This window comes from Citrus sinensis, chromosome 4, assembly GCF_022201045.2.
Source record: "Citrus sinensis cultivar Valencia sweet orange chromosome 4, DVS_A1.0, whole genome shotgun sequence".
Taxonomy (NCBI): Eukaryota; Viridiplantae; Streptophyta; class Magnoliopsida; order Sapindales; family Rutaceae; genus Citrus; species Citrus sinensis.
In genome coordinates, this window is record NC_068559.1 from 23273616 (window position 1) to 23295924 (window position 22309).

The window sequence follows — 22309 nt, forward strand, 5'->3', positions numbered from 1 at the left end:
ATTTTAAAAGGTCTTCCAATTCATAGCCCGATATTTTAAAAGGAATTTGAACAGGCAAACTCTATCTTACGTGCATGTAAGATACATGCCTCTCACATGAATAGTGTATATGTGGGACCCACACACTATTTATGTGAGAGACATGTATCTTACATGCATGTAAGATAGAGGATCCCATTTGAACAAGGCTCTAATAAGTTGAAAGTAAAACAACTTGGAAGAATTTGGAAGGCCAAACAACCACCCACTCTTTAACAAACTCCTTTCTCCCGAGTAGAAACCACGCTTCGAGTGAACAGACAACCACATAACTTAATCCAAACCACGCCACGTAGACAAACGTAGCTATCTCTTAATCCACCTGGCAAATCGTTAGCCGCAAGATCAGCTTCGAGCCACGTGGCGTCATCAGATCCCGTTCCTTTGGAAACCGTAAAGGCAGAAACTGACTTGCGCTATGCTACATATTTAAATATATTTTATTGTCAGTAGATATTCATGAAGGGAAGTTCTTCTATATGCTTCTTAACTTGTGCTTCGGTTTTCTCTCTCCGACTGTATCAATTATAGATAGACATTGAAAAGACCTTGCGGATCGGAAAACCAAATAAAATAGTTGAATTCGAGAGACCCAACGGAACGTAGAAAAAGAAGAAGATGATGAAGATTTTCGTTAAAACTCTCAAAGGAACTTCTTTCGACGTCGAAGTGAAACCTGAAGACACGGTTTGTTTTTGTTTTTCCCCCCCTTTTTTTGTTTATTTTTAATTTCATATTATGTTCAGTTCTGTTGCAATCGATATTCTCTGTTCCCGAAATTGAGTGATATTTAGGGTTCATCTATTTGGAATCACGAATTTTAAGTGTTGATTCGTAATTGTTCAAATTTGGTTTCATTTTTTGTTTTAATTTTGTAAATTTGTTTATATATATGGTTCAAATAATTTTTTTCTTCAATATTGCGGCAAATTTGAGTTAGTGAATTGATTGTGGTGGATGGATAGGTAGTTGTGTAGTGTATATTAGGACGGTGATTGATTTCATTCTAATTGTGTTGTGTAGAAGAGTCTAGTTTGGTGTCGGTACAGCCTTAGGAAATGTGTTTTATTCGCTGCCATTCAACCTTTGAACCCACGTGGTAAGAATATGTTTTTGTGAACACTGTACTGATGAGAGTGCAATGACATTATGAGAATAAATGATTGGATGAACGGATGGTCAATCACATTGACACCTTAACTTGATTTTAGAAACCAAAGGGGTAAAGCATCAAGTTGCACAAGCAAACTTTAAAAGATCTCAACAAGTATATCAATGCAGTGAATCTTGAAGACATTGTGTTATAGCTTGTTCGAATATTTTGGGGTTTTCTCGTGGTCATTTGGACTGGGGACTGTTAGATTGGAGTAAGTTTGTATTTGAATGTGGTGAATTCAGGTAGGAAGTTGTTTTGCTTATGGATTCGCCCATAAAAAATCGGTTTGGAGTGTTGCCTTTGAAAGTTTTCATGTAAAATGTTTGTTGTGGGGAGGATGTGGAGGCTGTACACAGTGAAGGATTTTTGACATGATTGTGCCTAAATGTGAATTCTATGGAGAGCTAAATCCAAGCAAAGTCTTGATGCAACAAGAGAAGAAGGCATTTGACAATGAAAGTAGGATGCCGCTGTTGTTTTCAGAACATTCTGGTGTACAACTGACCCAACAGCCAGCAGAATTTCATGTCTATTTCATTTAACTAGATAGAGTAAAATTAACTGTAGAAGAATGTTTATTCAGAAGGTTAATGGGATTTGGATTTCAAGTCAATTTTATTAGACAGTGGGAGTAGGATTTCTCCCTCTTGTTTTAATATTTATTTTATTTTATTTTTTCCAATTAACTAATACCTTAGCACTCTTCAGTATCTAACACTAACCGGAGATTGGATGTTTTCTGTATTACTTCTATCTTTAAAGACAACTATAAGAACTTATGATCTTTCTTTTTAGGTCTTTGATGTGAAAATGAAGATAGAAACTGTTCAAGGATCGGATGTTTATCCTGCTGCACAACAGATGCTGATTTATCAGGGGAAAGTCCTCAAAGATGATACTACACTGGAAGAGAACAAAGTAGCTGAAAATAGTTTTGTTGTTATTATGTTAACAAAGGTGACGTTTTTCTTTTTGTCTGTATTTTTGCAGAACTGCTTTTGTTTGAATTCAATGATTTTTACATGTACTTTTCTGTGAAAACATTATTCAACTTGATTTTTTAGGCTTTTCTGCTGATCGTAGTATCCCGCAATGCTGTTTTAAATTTGCCATGAATTCTTTTATAGACAAAATTTTACTGTGACGTGAGCATCACATTTTTCATTTGGATTTTAGATTGGCAAGTAAAAAGAAATAAGAGTATAGCATTTATGATTTACCAGCCTGTTTGAAGTGAAAGTTGACTTGATGCCTATTTGAAGAACAATTAAGGATTTATTCAGCATGAGCTAGGATTGTGATATTTATGATTTTCTACTGCTTGAATAATACAAAGTTGATTTATTGCCATACCTTAGACAATACCTCAATGCATATCTGAAAAACTGTTGGGAATTTGGAGCTTTGTAATGAATGAAAAATCTGTTCCATGCTCATGGGTTTAATTTGAAGAACTGAGGGGCATATTCAAGCAGAAAACTATTGGCTTGATTGAAGTTCCTTGGAACGTGAATTTTGCATGATGTTTATTTAGTGTCAGTTGACATGAGAAAAAGATTCTCAATACTCTCGGAGTTACTGACAATTAAGTTTTTCTCTTGAAATTTTATAGTGAGAAATTAGTAATTGTAATTTCATGACGAGAAATTAGGAATTTTAATTTCATTACTCCATCATTTCTTTGCATGCACCTCTCCTTTCCACTATTCATTTCCTTTTTCTGGTGAATTTCCTCCTGAATATTGACAATGCTATGTGACACTTCTCTTTGGTCATCTCATTTTGTTTTTTCTTCTCCCCTTTGTAATGTTGCTAGAATAAGAGACCAACTGGTGAAGGTTCAACTACGTCAACTGCGCCTACAAAGGTAAGAATAGATTTGGTTTTAATTCCCTGGCATTTGAAATAAACATTTTACTAGCTATTTTATTCATGGAATGCCTGTTGCAAAGAATTTTACTTTCAATGTTCTGAAAGAACATGTTGCTATGAGAAGCACACATAGCAAAGTAAGAAATGTGTCTGTGCACATATTTGAGCGATGTTCTTTTAGCCCTCTTACTAGTAGGGCAGTGGAGGAAATCAAAGTTTTCACAGTACTGATGCATCTGTACCTCTGAATAATTAGCCAAATTATTGAAGAGTTTTGTATTGTGTATATATGAAAAACATTTGTGTCTTTTTGCTCCCAATTGGATTTTAATTGTGGTTTGGTGGATTATTTATTTATTTGAATATGGTGCTTAATTAATAATGGTAGTGAACTATTTGTAAGGTTTTCTAAGCTTATATCCTCTGAGCGTCTGCTTAGATCCATGTTAGGCATTGTTTTACGTTTAAGTTCTTTTTATGAAAGACCTATCTTTACTAATGCTCTTATCCGTGTTACGATGTGGAATCCTTGGTGCACTGGCCTATGGTTTCTTTGGGATATTTATTTCTTAATTACGATCATCTAGTGCATTTTTCTCATTTAAAGAAAAATTGGTTTCAATTTTCTCTCTTTCTGGATTGATTCATATGACGAATGCCTCCACTTTAAGCTCCCTAGTCAAGTTTACTTTTATATTATGATAAACAAGTGCATTTTTCTTGTATAGAGAGAAATCATTTTCAATTCCTTTTTTTCTCTCTCTCCGGATTGATCATATGCTGAATGCCTCTATTGTAGGCTCCCCAGTCAAGTGCCCCAACCCCTGCAGTGACCCCAGCAACAGCTCCTCAGACTGCCGTGCCAATCTCTACAGAGTGAGTCGATGATTTTCATGTGTTCGCCTGCACACACTTAAAGATTCTATGAGTGGTATAGAATGCATTTTGGTTAAATGTATTTTTATAGTTACATAATTTTATGCTTTTCACAGGCCTACACCTGCTCCTACTCCTGCTCCTGCTTCTGCTTCTGTGTCATCAGTTTCTGCTACGTGAGTATTTTCACCCTTACATTGTAGCTTGATGTTTCTCTCTGTAACGTCGATGTAATCATTTCAAATCCTTGAGGTCTTGGTGTGTATGAATATATGTAGGCATAGGTTATATCCTTTCTTTTTCTGGATCATTGTTTTCTCTTTATAGTCACTCTTCGGTGGGACAGGTCAGAGTCTGGTGTGTATGGGCATGCTGCATCTAATCTGGTTGCTGGGAACAACTTGGAGGGAGCAATCCAGCAGATTCTTGATATGGGTGGAGGGACTTGGGATAGAGATACTGTTGTTCGTGCTCTTCGAGCTGCTTATAATAATCCTGAGAGGGCTGTTGAATATTTATATTCTGTGAGTATTGCTATATTTCATCATTCTTTCACACATTTGTAACTCATTTAGGATGGAGCTTTTGAAGTGAAGTCTTTTGAGTGCATTATGTCATCAGATTGTTCTCTCATAATTTGCTCTTAATGTGTGAGTGTGTCTAAGAAAAAAAGAAAAAAGAAAAAAAAATCGTTATGCTACATCTTTCCTGACTGAATAAAGACATGCAGCAAACTAGTGGTTGATGTCTTTTTTCGACTCTTTAACTAGGGTGGTTTGGATGACTTCTTGTATTGATAACAGTTTCGGAGAATGGGTGAGCTCTTCCTAGAGGAAAGGATCAGTATTTTTGTCCAATTTTGTGATTCTTGCCTATGATTGAAATTGCCATTTTTAACTACTGCCATTTTTGCTAGTTCTAGGTTAATGATGTATTTATTAGATGCTTAATCATCTACTGTGTTTTCTTAGCTATTTTATAGCTTTAATGTTTTTAGGCAGTTGATAAGAAGTGTATTCTAGGAAAGGCTCAGTATAGTCAGATAAGAAGTGTTTTCTTGCGTCTGTTTAAGTGAAAGAATATTTATTTCTCCTTTTTTATTGGCAAGTGTTAGTAATTCTTCTTTAGTTCCTGGCTTCGTATGAATGTTAATTTTTATAAGGGAAATTATCCACCAACCATCTGTTTTTTCGGGTTTTTTCAAAAATACACAATTCTTTTTTTTTTGGGCTTAATTCCACCTGAAGTTACATTATTTTGCACCTATCCACTTCCGTCTTCAAATTGTGAAGAGAACTAACGGAATATTATATAAATGACTTTTTTACCCTCAAATGTAAATAAATTATCCGCTGACCACTTTTTTTTTCACATTTTTTATAAAATACACAATTTTTAATTTGTTTTTTTGGCTGAACTCCACTTGAAGTTATATTGTATTGCACATGTTCACTTCTGTGTTGTCGTGAAATGACAATTTTACCCTTATGATGTCAGCAAAGTTCTAATAGTGTTATAATGGGAGTGGACCAATGAAAAAAATGTTAACTTCAGATAAAGCACTGCAAAAAAAAAAAATTGTGTATTTTTGAAAAAGGTAGAAAAAACAGGTGGTCGGTGGATAATTAATTTTTTTATAAATTCATTCTTGGGTTTATTCTTATACCATTCCCATCCAAGGAGGCACTGCCTATTGTCGATTTAGTTTCATACGATTCCATTTGATCTCAGTATATACACAGTTGTTTTTTATTTTTCCCCCCCCTCCAAATTTTCTATTTAAACTATCAGGGTATACCTGAGCAAGCTGAAGTTCAACCTGTGGCCCGCGCCCCTGGTAATGGACAAGCTGCTAACTCTCCAACTCAGATGCCACAGCCAACCCAACCGGCACCCGTTACTTCTAGTGGGCCAAATGCAAATCCTTTGGACCTCTTTCCTCAGGTATTTTCAATGTGATTATTTTTTAGCTATTATTTTTGAGTTTTTTTTGGTTGAGTTACTCAAGTTATATTGAAACAGGGCCTTCCTGACGTGGGTTCAGGTGCAGCTGGCGCTGGCAGTCTTGACTTTTTACGTAATAGTCCACAGGTCTCTCTCTCTCTCTCTAACCCCGTGTGTGTTCCCACTTCTGTGCAAGCATACTTGCATCTTTCTGTGTATGTGCAAATGACTGATTCATATTTAAGTAAACTTGTCTGAACTGTTGTTTTTTCTAATTCCATTGCAGTTTCAAGTTTTGCGAGCTATGGTGCAGGCAAATCCTCAATTATTGCAGGTTCATTCTCCTCCATCTGATATATGTTCCTTCAACGGAACATTCTTTTAACGATCATCATTTTGCAGCCCATGCTTCAAGAGTTGGGGAAACAAAATCCTCAGCTAGTGAGGCTTATTCAGGAACATCAGGCTGACTTCCTTCGGCTTATCAATGAACCTGTTCAAGGTGGTGAGGGGTAAGACTTTTCATATTGCATTTTTTTTTTTGGTTGGTTGGGGGTTTGGGTTGGGGGGGGGGTGGATTTGGTGAGAATTACCCTCTCACCAAAGGCAGCATTGCAAGGTAAGATGTGACACCTTAAAAATATCCACCACATTCTTCTGAACTGTGTGCCTTTTTGCACTGAATAGCCTGCCCTTTCAATTACCACTCCTGAACTTGTCTGTGTTAATTTTGATACTATTAATTGATTTGTTATAGGAATTTGGGGGACCAGCTTGCTGGGTTAATGCCACAGTCAATACAAGTCACGCCCGAAGAACGTGAAGCCATAGAACGTGTAAGTTCACTAATAAGTGCGTTGACTTTGGTTGTGTGTGCATTGTTACTTTTTGTTGTGGTAGTGGATATTTAGTTATGGTTGCGTGAGGATATTCTGATGTAGCAGGTTTCTGGATTTACTTATTTATTTTGATTTTTGTGGGGTGACGAATGGCTACAGTTCAGTCTTTGAAGATTGATTGTTATGATAAGACTGTTTTCCCCTATCTATTAAATGCCAAGATATGCTTAGCGGACATGAAATCCTGTTATCTATATTGGTTATTGTGATGACAGTTCTTTGGCTTGTGATGCAGCTTGAGGCAATGGGCTTTGATCGAGCAATTGTATTGGAGGTGTTCTTTGCCTGCAACAAGAATGAGGAACTTGCTGCCAACTACCTTTTAGACCATATGCATGAGTTTGAGGATTGATTGAAAGGGGAATAGAAAAGATTCAAGATGAAAATGATGGTTACTACCTTTGGACGGCATTTATTAAAAAATACCTCTAATTAGTTTCTTTCCCTTCTCATTTCTCCTCGACTTCATTTGTTAAACAAAGTTCAGATATTCATGCTTTGGTATGTGTGGAGAGTGAACAAGTAATGCAAGATGTAACATTCTTCAACTTCTCATTTAGGAACCTAATGTTCATGGCAATTAGTTTTCGTTTTACATCATTACATGTACAATTATCTCGTAAGGATCTTTGACAAGCTTATCAACTTCGGCTGCCTGAGCAAATAACGCAGTACATAGGAGAGCGTTTAAACCTTAAAAAATAATTTGACACGAGTAATTTTTTTATGTTGTCTTTTTAGGCTAATGTGGAATCTGACTTAAAATTTTGACTTAAACTTCTTATATAAATTTTAAATCATTGATTTTATATAACTTAGTTGTGGATATTAAAAGTTTTTTTTTTTTGATGACATGAGACTATTGTTCAAATTACAATTTATATTACATGAGAGTATAACTGATATGTACAATCATATATATATATATATATACCGAGATTTGTTGATATTAATGTTGATATAGCATCGCTAAGATTTTTTAACCCTCTCAAATATTCGAGGGACGTCAACTCCCAGCTTGGGAGAAATACTGTCTTGTGAATCAAACTCTAGGACTCCAAGGAAGGACATTTAAATTAAATCCTTACAATACGTATGTGGAGGTTCGAACCATTTCCCTCACAAATGTGAGGGAGTGGCTCTAGCCACTTGAGCTGAACCCAAGTGGTTTGTGGATATTAAAAGTTAAAGTAACATTTAATGGTTTTTTTTTGTTGTTATTCTAAATTAATGAACATCATCATTTGATTCTTCATACGATCCTAGGAATTTTTTATTTCACAGACATTCTTTTGGGTGGGTGGGTCAATCTTGGTGGCTGACAGTCGGTTGGAATCCTAAACTTGTCATCTGTGTTCGAGTTCGACAAAACCATGATCATATTTCACAAACAGTTACAGGCACGACACGATAACTTTGATATCTTTTCAGTTGAATACGCTGTGGTGATAACTAGCCGCAGATCAAGAATCTTACAAAATCAAAACAAATAATTGATTCTGGTATTGCGTCCTTGAGTAATCTCTCACGTCATCATTTCCCAAATCCATAACTTTTAGAGTGTTTTGGAATCAGTGTGAAGCTTCACGACTCGACTCGTCCTTTGACGGAAAAATGTGAAAGCCTGATTCATCATAGCTACCCACCTGCACCAATCGATGTGCGTTTGATGAATTCGCCGAATGCCTGTTTCTCGCAATATTATAGTTTCAATAACAAAACCATGCCCGGACTCATTCATCATGAAAACAAAACTTGTGCCAAATATTGCTTTTGCTCCCCCTCCATTTCCAAAAGATTGCACTTTTTTACGCTTTTTTTAAAATGCACATGGACTGTCGTCCTAATGCTCTCTGTTATACTCATTTTGCTTCTACCATTACGTGTTCTAGAGAAAAAAGAGAATCATTCTTTCTGTTTTGTACTTTTAGAAAATATGTTCGAAACTCCTAGAAATTACATTTCATTCTCCAAATTTTAATGCTTGAGACTCCGATGGGTCCGAACTTCTTTCCAGAATTTACAATGCTATAATGAATTAAGATTTCTGGTGTGTTTATTATGAATTCGGTGAAAGTATTGATTTGACCCTACTCGCTACTTATATTCAACAATTGAGTGTTCCAGTCGAGCTTTAGTGCAAAGACCACAAATACATACATACATACATACATACATACATACATATATGTTTGTATGCATATTTATATGAATATACAATACTGAAAAAGCACAAAATTTAGTGCAAAGACCACAAATATACACTACTATTTGTGGACATATCATTGTTGATCTTGTTGATATGAAATTAGTGGAGCATGCTTCTTAATACCAAATATTTAATATTTTTCCTCTGCATCATTTTTTCTTGTGTAAAAAGATCCTTTAAAACTCAAATAAGTTCAAATTATGAAATGATTCATTGCCCTTTTTAATATCCTACAATCCGAAATGAATAATGATACACACACAGAGAGTGAAAAAAACACAAAAAATTTAGTACAAAAATTTAGGCATATATCATTGTTGATGTTGTCGACATAAAATTAGTGGTGCATGCTTTCCAATACCAAATATTTTATAACATATGTAAAACATGAATTGTATATCAAAAAGCCAGCTTGGCGGCCTGTTAAATTAAATATAAAAAAAATCGTATTAATTATTTAAATCAAGACACATAACATGCATAGCCCTAATTACATACATAACAAGTTGGTGGATCTCCATCTCCCACTTTAAAACTCTTTTTTTTTTTTTTTTTGGGATAAATGAATTATTTGTAAAGGATTTTTCACCTTGAACGAATCAAACTTTAGTTGGGCAAAATGTCTGGCTAGATTGCCACAGTATCAACATCAAATCAGAGAAGTTCCGCACTCAAACAACTGAAACGCCAATCCTCAAAAGATGGAAAGCTGAAGGACTACGTGCCATTTAAAGGGGACAGCTCGTTATAATCTCACCGCCCACGTTCTCAAAGGTTCACGCACTCAATAATTATAGGGGTCCCCTTGCTTTAAGTGCTAACAATAGTAAGTAGTCCAATTGAAAGCATCCAAATAATATTATAAAAACAATTTTGCCACGTACTAAATGGGTCTCCTCTGATTCCATTCAATTGAAAAAATAAAATAAAATAAAATTCACATGTTTATTACGTAAATCACTTTTATATGTTAAACAAATAATAGAAGATAGAATCTCTTTTACAGGTTCGGTCTAATGTCGTTATCTCGTTACGGCAAAGGACCACTTGGTGCTTTTAGTCTCCTAAATGACCCCACGGAGCCCACTCAGCCCACCCCACCCCACCCCACTTGCTCTTTACTTTAACTTCATCTTTGTATCAAATTAAAATACGAGACGGGCAGTAGTACTGCTGCTGTTGTTGGCGTTGCCGGAAGACTAGGAAAGCGTGGAACACGTGGATGGTTCATCAACCGTTCATTACCCACCGACGTACCAGTCAAATTTAGAACTACTTTCAGTGGAAGATGATAACGATACTTATGAAGTTCTGATCAATGATCAATCAGACCGAAGTTCGTGATCTGTAAAAGGGAATGGACATCTTTTTGATGATCAGATTTTATCAATTTTTTTTTTTAATTTTCACCGCCAATTTGTTTGTGCTGTCATGATTTCTCACGTCAAAGTCAAACAAAGTTGTGGGCGGTACAGCTTGCTAGCTGCAGACATATTCTTCGATCATTGGTTAATTTAATTTATTGTCGATTAAATCCTCTCTTATGGGCCATGGTTATCTTGAGCCTTGTTCAATGATAAGCTAATCATGCTTGTGGCTCCGGAAACAAATTTATAATAATAAGGTCTTTATGAATAAGTAACCCGTAATAATATGCTTAAGTTGATCTAACCCCAATAATTAATTATTGAAGCATTACGCGCATTCTAATGAGCCCCACCACGATAATATGGAGCCGAAATTTATGCTCAATCTGGAACTTTATATTTGTCATTTGTGACATCAAACATAAAAATAAAATTAAGAAAATGACTATTGCCCCCCTTAATGTTTCAATAAATTAATATTTTCCATCACGTTTCAAAACTCCCATGTCATAAAAAAAAAATGTTAACGTACCTTTTTTTTTTTTTAATGTCTTTTATTATAACAGTTAGAGCAATGTTAGATATATCCCAACGTCTAAATCCTAATTTGAGTCCTAAATAATATAGTATTCATCCATTAGATGGTGTTAAAGTAATTTTACAAGGGCTAAATACTCGTTTAGTCCCTATATTTTAAAAAGTATCTCAAAATACCGTTACAGTCAAATATATTACATTTTTACTATTATTTTCTTTGTTTTTACAACAATATCCTTATAATAATACACTTGATATTAATTAATTTATCTTTAAAAAAGTTAATTTTAGCATATCAACAAACAAATATTAGTATGAAAGAATTGGTTTTTCTTTTGGGTACTCGTTTAGCAATCTTGCTGATAATTATTTACAAATAAATTAATATCATCCAACTTAATGCAGTGTTTAATATCCTTGCAATAATCTTGCTAATAATTATTTTATAAAAAAATTAATTTACCAAATAATCATAAAAGCAAATAATAATATAAAAATTTCAATAAATTTTATGTTACTTTTAAAGCTAATTTGATAAATTTATCTTTTTTTTCCTCTTCATTAACATCCCGGAGAATATTATTGTAAGGGCATTATTAAAAAAAAAAAATACATTAGGAGTGTAACATATTTAATAACAATGGTGTTTTAAAGTATTTTTTTTTAATGCAAGGGCTAAACGGATACTTAATACATAGGAACTAAACAATTATTTATCCTGTTACAAGTTATGAAATCCATCATCTAGTAAATGAGTAACACATAGTATTAATGACTAAGTATATTATTAACGATTAAGTTTGAACTCAAATATTAAAATTGGTAATATTATTGTTTCCAAATATCCATAATGTGAGAAAACTCACTGTTGGTAATAATTAGTTTTGATGAACAATTGGGGGGTCTTAATCAGTTTCTTCATAAAATTTGTAACAGTACTTATTATTACAATTCAAATTCAAAACCTCCACATTAATTACAAGTGTAGATTATTACAAAATAAACAATGTTCTACACATCTTGACACGACATCGTCTAAGTTCGAAAAGTGCCTCATATATTTTATTGCTATTCCAGTTGTTATCAAATATGAGACGCTTTTAGACAAGATACCGTTGCATTACAATCAAAGGACCTAACTAAGATTGATTGTTGGGATATTTATTTCATTAATACTATTTGTACCGTGAGAATCTGAATGAATATACAGGCTCTTGCAGATCATTTGTGCAATATTTGGTCAATTGGGTTTGCTTTTTTGCTTCGATGAAATTGAAGATTGTGAATATCTTCCCGCTCGGATCAGTTCAAAAGTATTATAGTTCCTTTTCAACTGGAACACAATAATTGAATTTGGTATTCGTGTAACGAAGGCTCATTGGAGAATTCCATTTTACTCAACTAAAAGTCTAAAACCTACAATGAAAAAATTAAAAAGAAGTGTGGACAAATTGACAATATATTCCTTCTTAATATGAATTCTACGTCTATTAAAAAATATACATAAATTCCACGTACCGCATTTATGTTGATGCTATAAAAAAAATTATATATGGTCCATATGGATAATGATATATACGAATAAAGAGATTTCACTTTAATAATTAATGTTCCAGATTTGTGTCTTCCATACTTCATAGTCTTTACAGCCATCCAATAAGAGCAAGGGTTTACAGTCAGTCACGTGGAAGGGGGGGGGGGAGGGAAATTAAAGGGGCATATCGTATTGTTTTTCATTTTTCAAATTAAAGAAAAAATTGATCTTCGAAGTGTGCAGAATATGGTACCTCTTCTCTACGGAATTCAAATTTTGTGGTGATATAAGAAGAACATTTTGAAACAGATAAAAAAAAAATAGACACTCTCTCTAGTTCTCTCTCTTTGTTTAACTTTGTGGTTACTTTTCATATATGTTTTGGATTAATAAAATAATACAACTTCGTAGTGTTACATACAATAATATCAACAGCATCGTCCACAAAAATATTAATAAGCACCACGTACATACAAACTAGTGGTGCAAACTTATTATTTATATACACAAGTTATAAGATGATAATTGATTCAATTGAAAAAAAAATTATTAAGGTAATGCAAGAGATTCAAAGTTTGGAATAACACTAAACTAGCTCGCATCAATGTTAAGAAGGGTTTAGGCTTACATTTATATAATATATAAAAGGGTAAATACTTATTTAGTCTCTCTATTTTGTATTAAGTGCTGATTTAGTCTTTATATTTAAAAAAAAAATACCTCAAGGCATCCTTATTGGTAATTGTAATACAATCGTGTTTTTAATTTTTCTTTACCTTTACAATAATATCATTACAACAATATTCTCGGAGATATTAATAAAAAAAATGTGAATTTAATACATTAGCCTCAAAAGTAAACTGAAAATTATTATTATCATGTTACTTTTGGTATTAATTTTGTACAAAAAATTACTACTAAGGTTGTTGCAAGTGTATTAAACATTGCTTAAAATTGACTTGTATTAATTTAGTTATAGATAATAACTAGCAAGATTGTTGCAAGGGTATGAAAAATCATCAATGGTTTCAAAACTAAAATTTTATTTCTTAACTTGCTAATAAGTAATTATTGGTTAATTTGCTAATTAATTTTTATAAATTAAAAAACTAATGTAAAAAGTATTGTTGTAAGGGTATTATATAAAAGCAAAGAAATAGTAAGAGTGAGATTGTAAAATATTTAATAGAAGTAGTATCTTGAGATATTTTTTAAAATATAAGAATTAAATGGACACTGAAGTTAAAATATATTGACTAAAAGTACCTTTACCCTATATAGAATATAATGTTATGCAATAAATTTTATTATTTTCACTCATCCAACTATATATTCACAATTATTTGCATTCTATCATATTAAATATATGATATTTATCAATGGGTTGAGTTTAACTTAAATTTTTTACGCTTGAGTCACCGATCAAATACAATCTAGTGATCTCTCAAATATGTATAAGACTTACATATGAGCCAACACCTAGAGTTTAAATTCTGTCGTCGGCATTTGTAAGCACTCGCACTCCCCAATAGTATGTGCAATTTTGTAGTGATTAATTAATGCTGATGCATGCTTTACTTTATTTTAAGGAAAGGCTTTTAAATCAGTTTTGGTTATGCCTTCCTCAAGTCATCACTCATCAATCCGGTCCAGTTCACACCACTAGCATTCACCAACAATTCAAACTGGACAAATGGGGATAACAACAAAACTTGCCTGCAGGACCTGTCACGTATGTCCCCTTCCATTTTAAATGCCTATCAAGTCTTTTATATATAACCGCATGCGCATGCACAGTTCTTAAATATTTGTGGCTGTAGTGAAATTTATTAGATAAATTTGCAGGCGTTATTTTACTGTGATAAAAACTTTCATATTGTCCTATAAATAGCCTCTAGGGCTCGCCATTTTTAGCAATCTATCCACACACAGAAAATGATAGAAAATATGGAGGAAAAAGGAAGCAACAGCCATGTCAAAAGACAAAAGGGTGGCATGATCACCATGCCCTTCATTTTTTGTAAGCTTTTAAAATATGTGTGGTTTATACAAAGCTTCTTGTTCTTCTTGATTCAAATTTCTTTTTATTCATTACTTACATTTACGAGGGTTTTATGACTTTTGTTTGCGTAGCAAATGAGGTCTGCGAGAAGTTAGCTGTGGTGGGGTTTAACACTAATATGATTAGCTACTTAACAACACAACTGCACATGCCATTAACCAAAGCTGCCAACACTCTCACCAACTTTGGAGGAACCGGCAGCTTGACTCCGTTGATCGGAGCCTTCGTCGCCGATGCTTACGCCGGTCGCTTTTGGACTATAACTATAGCTTCCATCATTTATCAAATTGTAATTAATAAACTACTCTCTCTCTCTCTCTCTCTCTCTCTCTCTTCCCCATCAAAAGAAAAAAATTTCGTCAATTATATTTCCAAGTTAATTAATGTAAAATATATGCACATGTTTCTCTAAAAAATAATTGTTTCTCTAACATATATGTACATGTTTCTGAAAATGAGTTTATGATTTTTTCTATTTTTTGTAACGTTCTACTTTATTAATGTAATCAGGGAATGATTTGCTTGACAATCTCAGCAATTCTACCAAAACTAAGGCCACCGCCATGTGAAGGTGAACAAGTTTGCCAAGAAGCTAATAAAGGACAGGTAGCAATCTTATATGTCTCCCTTCTCCTCGCTGCTATCGGGTCGGGTGGAATCCGACCCTGTGTGGTGGCATTTGGCGCGGACCAATTTGACGAGACGGACCCCAAACAAGCAACAAAGACATGGAAATATTTTAATTGGTATTATTTTGTCATGGGGGCAGCAATACTAGTGGCTGTGACAGTTCTTGTTTATATTCAAGATAATATTGGATGGGGATGGGGCCTCGGTATTCCAACTTTTGCCATGTTTCTTTCAATCATTGCGTTCTTGATCGGGTACCCACTTTACCGGAACTTGGATCCGGCTGGGAGTCCGTTTACCCGGTTGTTACAAGTGTGTGTGGCAGCGTTTCGGAAAAGAAAGCTGACGATGGTCACTGATCCAAAATTATTATATGAGAATGAAGAGCTCGATGCCGCCATTTCTTTGGGTGGAAAGCTTCTTCACACTAAGCATATGAAGTAAGTCTCCCTATTTCCATATCTCTATGATAAACACAAACACAAGTTGCATCGAGCTATAATATATATTTAACAGAAATTTTTAATGGGACTAAATTTATTGGACATCAATTAATGGATTTAGTCAATAATTGATAATGATGGATGATAGAATCGTGTCATGATGTGTTTAAAAGGTTATTGAGTGCTTCTAGAGTAATGCATTTCTTTTATATTTTTTTTTTCATATGCTTCAACTAAAATATATACTTATCCTATGTACACGTGGTAAATTATAAATTAATGAGTCATGTTCCAAGAACACCAAAGACTTTCTTGGAATTATATATCTAATGATACATGAATTAATTAAAAAAAAGCCTAACAAATATGGTTTTTGTTGTTATACTAGTATAATTATGACTCTCAAGAAATTATTTTCATTGAATGTAGAATAGGTGTGAATCTTTCTAATTTGAGTATTAATATATATTTATAGTTAGAGATACATAATTTATATAGTAAGAATTATTAGTGTAGTATAAAAATTAATAAAGTAAATTAAACTAAGATGTAAATTTAAAGAAGTAATAATTTTATAAGCATATAAAACTATGTATGCACGCATTAATTACTCATTTTATTTTGATTTTTAATATTGTTATTAAGTTTATGAAACATTTTGGAAGGGATATATACCACCGATTTAATCGTCACAACATTATCACCATCAGCTTTATCGTGCCGTATCATTAGTCGGAAGCAAACGAATGGTCACTCGATCAATTTGTATAAAGTGGGAATGGACCGCAATCATAGATATTGTCAATTAATCGTCATAAGCACTACATATTTGATCTCAGGCTACCTAGCTATTATAGTAAACAACAAAAGCTAGTACGTGTGCATCGCTTTGTGTCGCTTGACTTGTCACAATCACCCCATTTGTGATCCTTGAGCGCAGTGATGACACGTTTCTAAGTTGCCATCTTCTTTTTGTTCACATTGCTGTTGAGATGTATGTTACAATTATTGTACAAAATTTGTTCACATTTCTAAATCACAGTGCAAAATTTGTTCACATTTGCCTTCAATTAATCGTCATAATAAAATTTAAAGAACTCCAATGAAATAATCAATTTGTATATAAATAAATTTCATGGGTGCACTGCAGATTTCTTGACAAGGCAGCGATTGTGACTGAAGGCGACGACCTCAAGTCACCAAATCTATGGAGACTGAACACTGTGCACCGCGTGGAGGAGCTCAAATCTGTGATCAGAATGGGACCCATTTGGGCATCAGGCATCCTCCTAATCACAGCCTATGCACAGCAAAGCACATTCTCCTTACAACAGGCCAAATCAATGGACAGGCATGTCACTAAGTCCTTCCAAATCCCAGCTGGCTCAATGTCTGTCTTCACAATCGTCTCCATGCTCTCCACAATCGCTTTATACGACCGCTTATTGATCCCCTTCACCCGCAAATTCACCGGCCTCGACCGCGGCATCACGTTCCTGCACCGCATGGGAATAGGCTTCGTCATATCAGTGTTCGCCACTCTCGTTGCTGGCTTGGTTGAAGTGAAGAGAAAACAAGCAGCTGCGGCTCATGGCCTCGTGGACAAGCCTCATACGATTATCCCCATTTCAGTGTTTTGGCTTGTGCCACAGTACAGTCTCCACGGGATAGCTGAAGCATTTATGTCAATTGGTCACCTGGAGTTTTTCTATGATCAGGCGCCGGAGAGCATGAGAAGCACGGCTACCGCATTGTTTTGGACTGCAATTTCAGTTGGAAATTATTTCAGCACATTTTTGGTTACGTTGGTGCACAAGTTCAGTGCTGGACCTAATGGATCAAATTGGCTGCCGGATAATAATTTGAACAAGGGAAAGTTGGAGTATTTCTACTGGTTGATCACGTTGTTGCAAGTGGCTAATCTTATTTACTATATATTTTGCGCTAAGATGTATACTTTTAAGCCCATTCAGGTTCATAATAAAGGCAGTGACTCGTCAGAAGAAGAAGGAGTAGAGCTTGGGAACAAAGTTTAGTTGCAGTTTCAAGGCACTGTTGGAAGCGAAACAATTTAGTCCTAGCCTCTTTTTTTTTTTTTCCCCTTCTCTCTTCTCTCCAAGGTACCGTCTGTATCATAGGGAAATTATATATAGGTGCTTATTCTGAATAATATGCATGCAAAATAATGATAGAGAGGAAGAATTCCATTAGAGCACATCAGCTTCAATTTTATACATTAAAACTAAAATCTTGCTATTGTTCTCTACTCCCTGCAGTTCTAAATGGGTATTTTTGAGGTAATATTGATGCGCATAAATTGTTAACTAAGAAATTGAGTCCATATTTATTGTTATGATGAAAATATAAAATAGTTCTTGGTACAAAATTATTTTGTACAAACTAATGTGACATAAACATATTAGTTGGGTGTAATAAAAATTACTTTATGTTGGAGTGATAATAGTACTACAAACTCATGTACAAACTAATGTGGCATAATTATATTAATTGGATGAAAATATAATATAATATAAATTAATTATATTTTTCGAGAATTATTATATCCGGCCAATATATTTATATCACATTAGTTTATATAAAATAATTTTATATCCATTTCACTTTCACTTTAAGATATTACTAATTGCATGTATTCGGGCAAAAGAGTTGCGAAAGTTCCATCAAATTAATATTTCATTTACTTTATATATGGCCCTTTTCCCTATATGTAATTTTCAGTGGCAAGTCTATACCCGTGCAAAATCATCATGAAAGCAACTTTAGGGAGGGGGGGGGGGGTGCAATTTTTGATACTTGCTTTAAGTTAATTATCAAAATATTTTTTGGCATAAGTTAGAACCAAATTAATGCTTCCGTAGATATCATCCCTCAAAATTACATATTTTATAGCTTTAAAAATGAGCGCTGCATATGCTTCATTCTCTGCTTTATTCATTTTGCTTCTAGCATTACGAGTTTGAGTTTTATGTTGAGTTGTGTCACATGTTAGTAAAAACGAGTTATTTGAACTTATAAGTAGGAAAATTCGTCAATATCATGTTCCACTTTTGATATTCACACAACATTAAGCATTGAATGGTGCATTTTGAGCACAATATAAAATGTCACTGTTGAATGCAAGACAGACAATACACGCACATTCTCCCTCTGACTCCCACCAAATACAATTTTGGATGCAAGTTTGGATACTTGCTTTAAGTTAAGGAAAATTATCAGCCATATACCCTTAAATGACACGAGTATCAAACGTGCTACAACATTTTTCAAGTGTATCACTTGTATACCCTAAGTTGACAAAACACTTCTGCCGTCCATCGATCCGTTAACTACCGTTTGCGAGCGCTGACATTATAAGGGTAGTTTAGTCTTTTTTTTAAAAAACGACATGTCATCCTATTTACCTAGTAAAAAACGACATGCCATGTGATATATTTTTATAAAAATGACATGTCCTCCATTTATCGGATAATTGTTAATAATTGCTAAAAAAAAACTACTTTACAACTGAATCTACTCCTCCAAATTTAACCTAAATTATTAAAGATCTACTCCTCCAAGCTCCAACTTGAATTTTTTATGGTATAATATATATAATTATAAATAATATGTTGTTAATAATGTTTTATGGAATAAGATAGATGTTTTTTATGGATAATTGTTAATAATATGTACCATTAATAATTCATATTTTTTAATAAAAAAATGTATTGTTAATAACAAAATAAAAAAAATTGTGTATTGAAAATTTACATTAATTTTCAAGGTAAATTTATTTTTTTACCTCATTTTGAATTTAAAGGGTAAAATAGTCATTTTGCTCAAATTATGTTAAGTTCTTAACTGTAGTAAACGGAAAGGTGGACGCCAGAACTCTTTTGTCAACTTAGGATATACGAGTGATATAAGTGAAAAGTGTTGTAATACGTTTGATACCGGCGACATTTAAGGGTATACCGGTGATAATTTCCCTTAAGTTAATTATCAAATATTTTTTGGGATAAGTTAGAACCAAATTAATGCTTCCGTAGCTATCATCCCTCAAAATTACATATTTTATAGCTTTAAAAATGAGCGCTACATATGCTTCGTTCTCTGCTTTATTCATTTTGCTTCTAGCATTACGAGTTTGAGTTTTATGTTGAGTTGTGTCATATGTTAGTAAAAACGAGTTATTTGGACTTATAAGTAGGAAAATTCCTCAATATCCTGTTCCACTTTTGATATTCACAAAACATTAAGCATTGAATGGTGCATTTTGAGCATAATATAAAATGTCACTGTTGAATGCAAGACAGACAACACACGCACATTCTCCCTCTGACTCCCACCAAATACAATTTTGGATGCAAGTTTGGATACTTGCTTTAAGTAAATTATCAAATATTTTTTGGCATAAGTCAGAACCAAATTAATGCTTCCATAGCTATCATCCCTCAAAATTACATATTTTATAGCTTTAAAAATGAGCGTTGCATATGCTTCATTCTCTGCTTTATTCATTTTGCTTCTAGCATTACGAGTTTGAGTTTTATGTTGAGTTGTGTCCATATGTTAGTAAAAACGAGTTATTTGGACTTATAAGTAGGAAAATTCCTCAATATCCTGTTCCACTTTTGATATTCACACAACATTAAGCATTGAATGGTGCATTTTGAGCACAATATAAAATGTCACTGCTGAATGCAAGGCAGACAACACACGCACATTCTCCCTCTGACTCCCACCAAATACACACCTCACTCAAGCCACAAATCTTACTAGCAAACTCTCCCACACCACAACAGTGCCTTTAATCGTCGACTCTCCCTCACAGTGTTTCATTCTCTCGGCTACGTGGGAAAATTCACTTGCAACTTTACTCTCTCGGCTTCACTCGTCGTTGGCTGCCGTAATCAATCTGTGGAGGTAATTTGCTTCATTTATTCGAAATTCGATTGTGCTGGTTATGAATTTGTGATGATATAGCTTGTATTGTGCTAATTTCTATTAACAGTATATGTTAAAACTTGTAGTTGAAAATTGTAAAATGTTGTTTTGTGGGACCTTTATATATATACACTTCATGAATTGTTGATATTACGATAATTATGCAAGAAAATATGAGTTGCGACAGACATATAAGTGTAGAGGATTCGAACTTAGCTTCTTTTACTGTGAGTTTGTTTTGTTTTGTGAGTTAGATTCAACTAGTATTGTGTTAATTTTTGCTGAGAGTATTGGCAAGTGTGGTAGTTTAGTCTTTTGTAATTAGAAGTGGGACCTAGAAGAATGATCGCAAAATCTGGTTTAACATTTACCGTAATAAACAAATATCAGAAAATTTATAAATATCATAAAAGAGTGGAACTGTTAGCACCCCTACATTATTCTTATAAAACCCTACTTTAAATAAAATTATAATGAAGGACATTTGAAAATTAAACACATATATATTTTTTTCCCAGCAAATTACTTAATTCATAATCAGTTCTTTTTAATAAAAAAAAATTCTATGTGTTACTTCCTATCTAACTAAAATAAAATTGTACAAATTTAGAATAATCTATTATTCTTTTTTGATTTCTTATTGTTTAAATATTTTTATACTTAAGATTGCTTTGAACTTATAATTTGAAATATGTGTTATTTCAGCCAATGATTAACACTAAAAAACTTATCACCCCATATAACTTTTTGACTTGTGTGTAGGATAATAATAAAATTGAAAATAATTAAAAAAATAGCACAATAAATACTTAGAGTTTTAACAATAAAACAAATCAAATGAAAATTGAGAACTTAGAAAAGTGTATCTAAAAAAATGGGCATTTTCAAAAATAAAATGAATATAACTAAAAAGGGGAGTTTTGTGAGTAGATTAGAGGGATGCCAATAGTCCAACTCATCAGAAAATTCATTAATGCCAACAAATGACTGAAATATTTTATCTCTTTGCCGTCATTAATCAATCCAAATGCAAATAATTTATGTTTATTTTCTTACATTAATAGGATAAAGCAGTAAGGTGAATCGTTGGACAGTCACTGGAGACTCGTCGGAGTTTCACTGGAGACACGCTTTACCATCAAAACTAGTACTAATAGAATCCTCATGTACTCTATGGAGTTAGAAATACTAATATACGTTGTTATCTACCTCGAGTCTTTTTTAAATGCTTGGGAAAATTTTAACTCTCATATTTCCAACTATATAGTGTATTTTCTACAAAATTTAATATTTCCAATGAGTAAATGATTCATTTCTGATCATTATTATGTATTTAACGTGATGAAAAATGATGGTCAACGGCAGTCAACATGATGGTTATCCATGACCTAATGTTGTAATTTAAAAACAATTCTCTATTTAACAATGTAATTGCCAGATTAAATTAATTCATACTTTAATTATTATTTTTATTTACTAACAATATTAACATTAAAGATAGTGGGTATATTTGTCCAAATAAAAAATATGTAATTTCTTTTCATTTTAAATTTAATGTGAAACCAAATAATAGTAGTTAATTTTTGCACTCTTCTCCTCTCATCATCTTTCCACTCTTCTCTTTTTTTTCTCCTCTCCTTCCCTCCACTTTCTTAAAACCAAACACCAACTAAGGACAAAAGGCTGCATTATACTCTCACCGCCCATATTCTCAGAAGATGCCCTTACTAATAACAAGTCCAAATGAAAACAACCAATATTCAAAGATCTTCTGATGATAATGTGTAGTGACAT

At 33.4% G+C, this 22309-nt stretch overlaps 2 protein-coding genes across 2 annotated transcripts; both read left to right on the plus strand.

Moving 5' to 3' along the window:
• Positions 1-486: 486 nt before the first annotated feature.
• On the plus strand, positions 487-7381 carry LOC102610300 (ubiquitin receptor RAD23d-like). The gene is made up of 12 exons (XM_006484394.4): positions 487-726; positions 1991-2152; positions 3012-3062; positions 3867-3943; positions 4060-4119; positions 4290-4467; positions 5735-5887; positions 5966-6034; positions 6174-6221; positions 6290-6399; positions 6645-6723; positions 7022-7381. The coding sequence occupies exons 1-12, from the start codon at positions 658-660 to the stop codon at positions 7136-7138; spliced, it is 1173 nt and encodes a 390-aa protein (XP_006484457.1). The 5' UTR covers positions 487-657; the 3' UTR covers positions 7139-7381.
• Positions 7382-14294: 6913 nt separating this feature from the next.
• On the plus strand, positions 14295-17783 carry LOC102609991 (protein NRT1/ PTR FAMILY 3.1-like). The gene is made up of 4 exons (XM_052440137.1): positions 14295-14453; positions 14567-14784; positions 15006-15565; positions 16719-17783. Exons 1-4 carry the CDS (start codon positions 14369-14371, stop codon positions 17602-17604), a joined length of 1749 nt encoding a protein of 582 aa, XP_052296097.1. The 5' UTR covers positions 14295-14368; the 3' UTR covers positions 17605-17783.
• The last annotated feature ends 4526 nt before the right edge of the window (positions 17784-22309 follow it).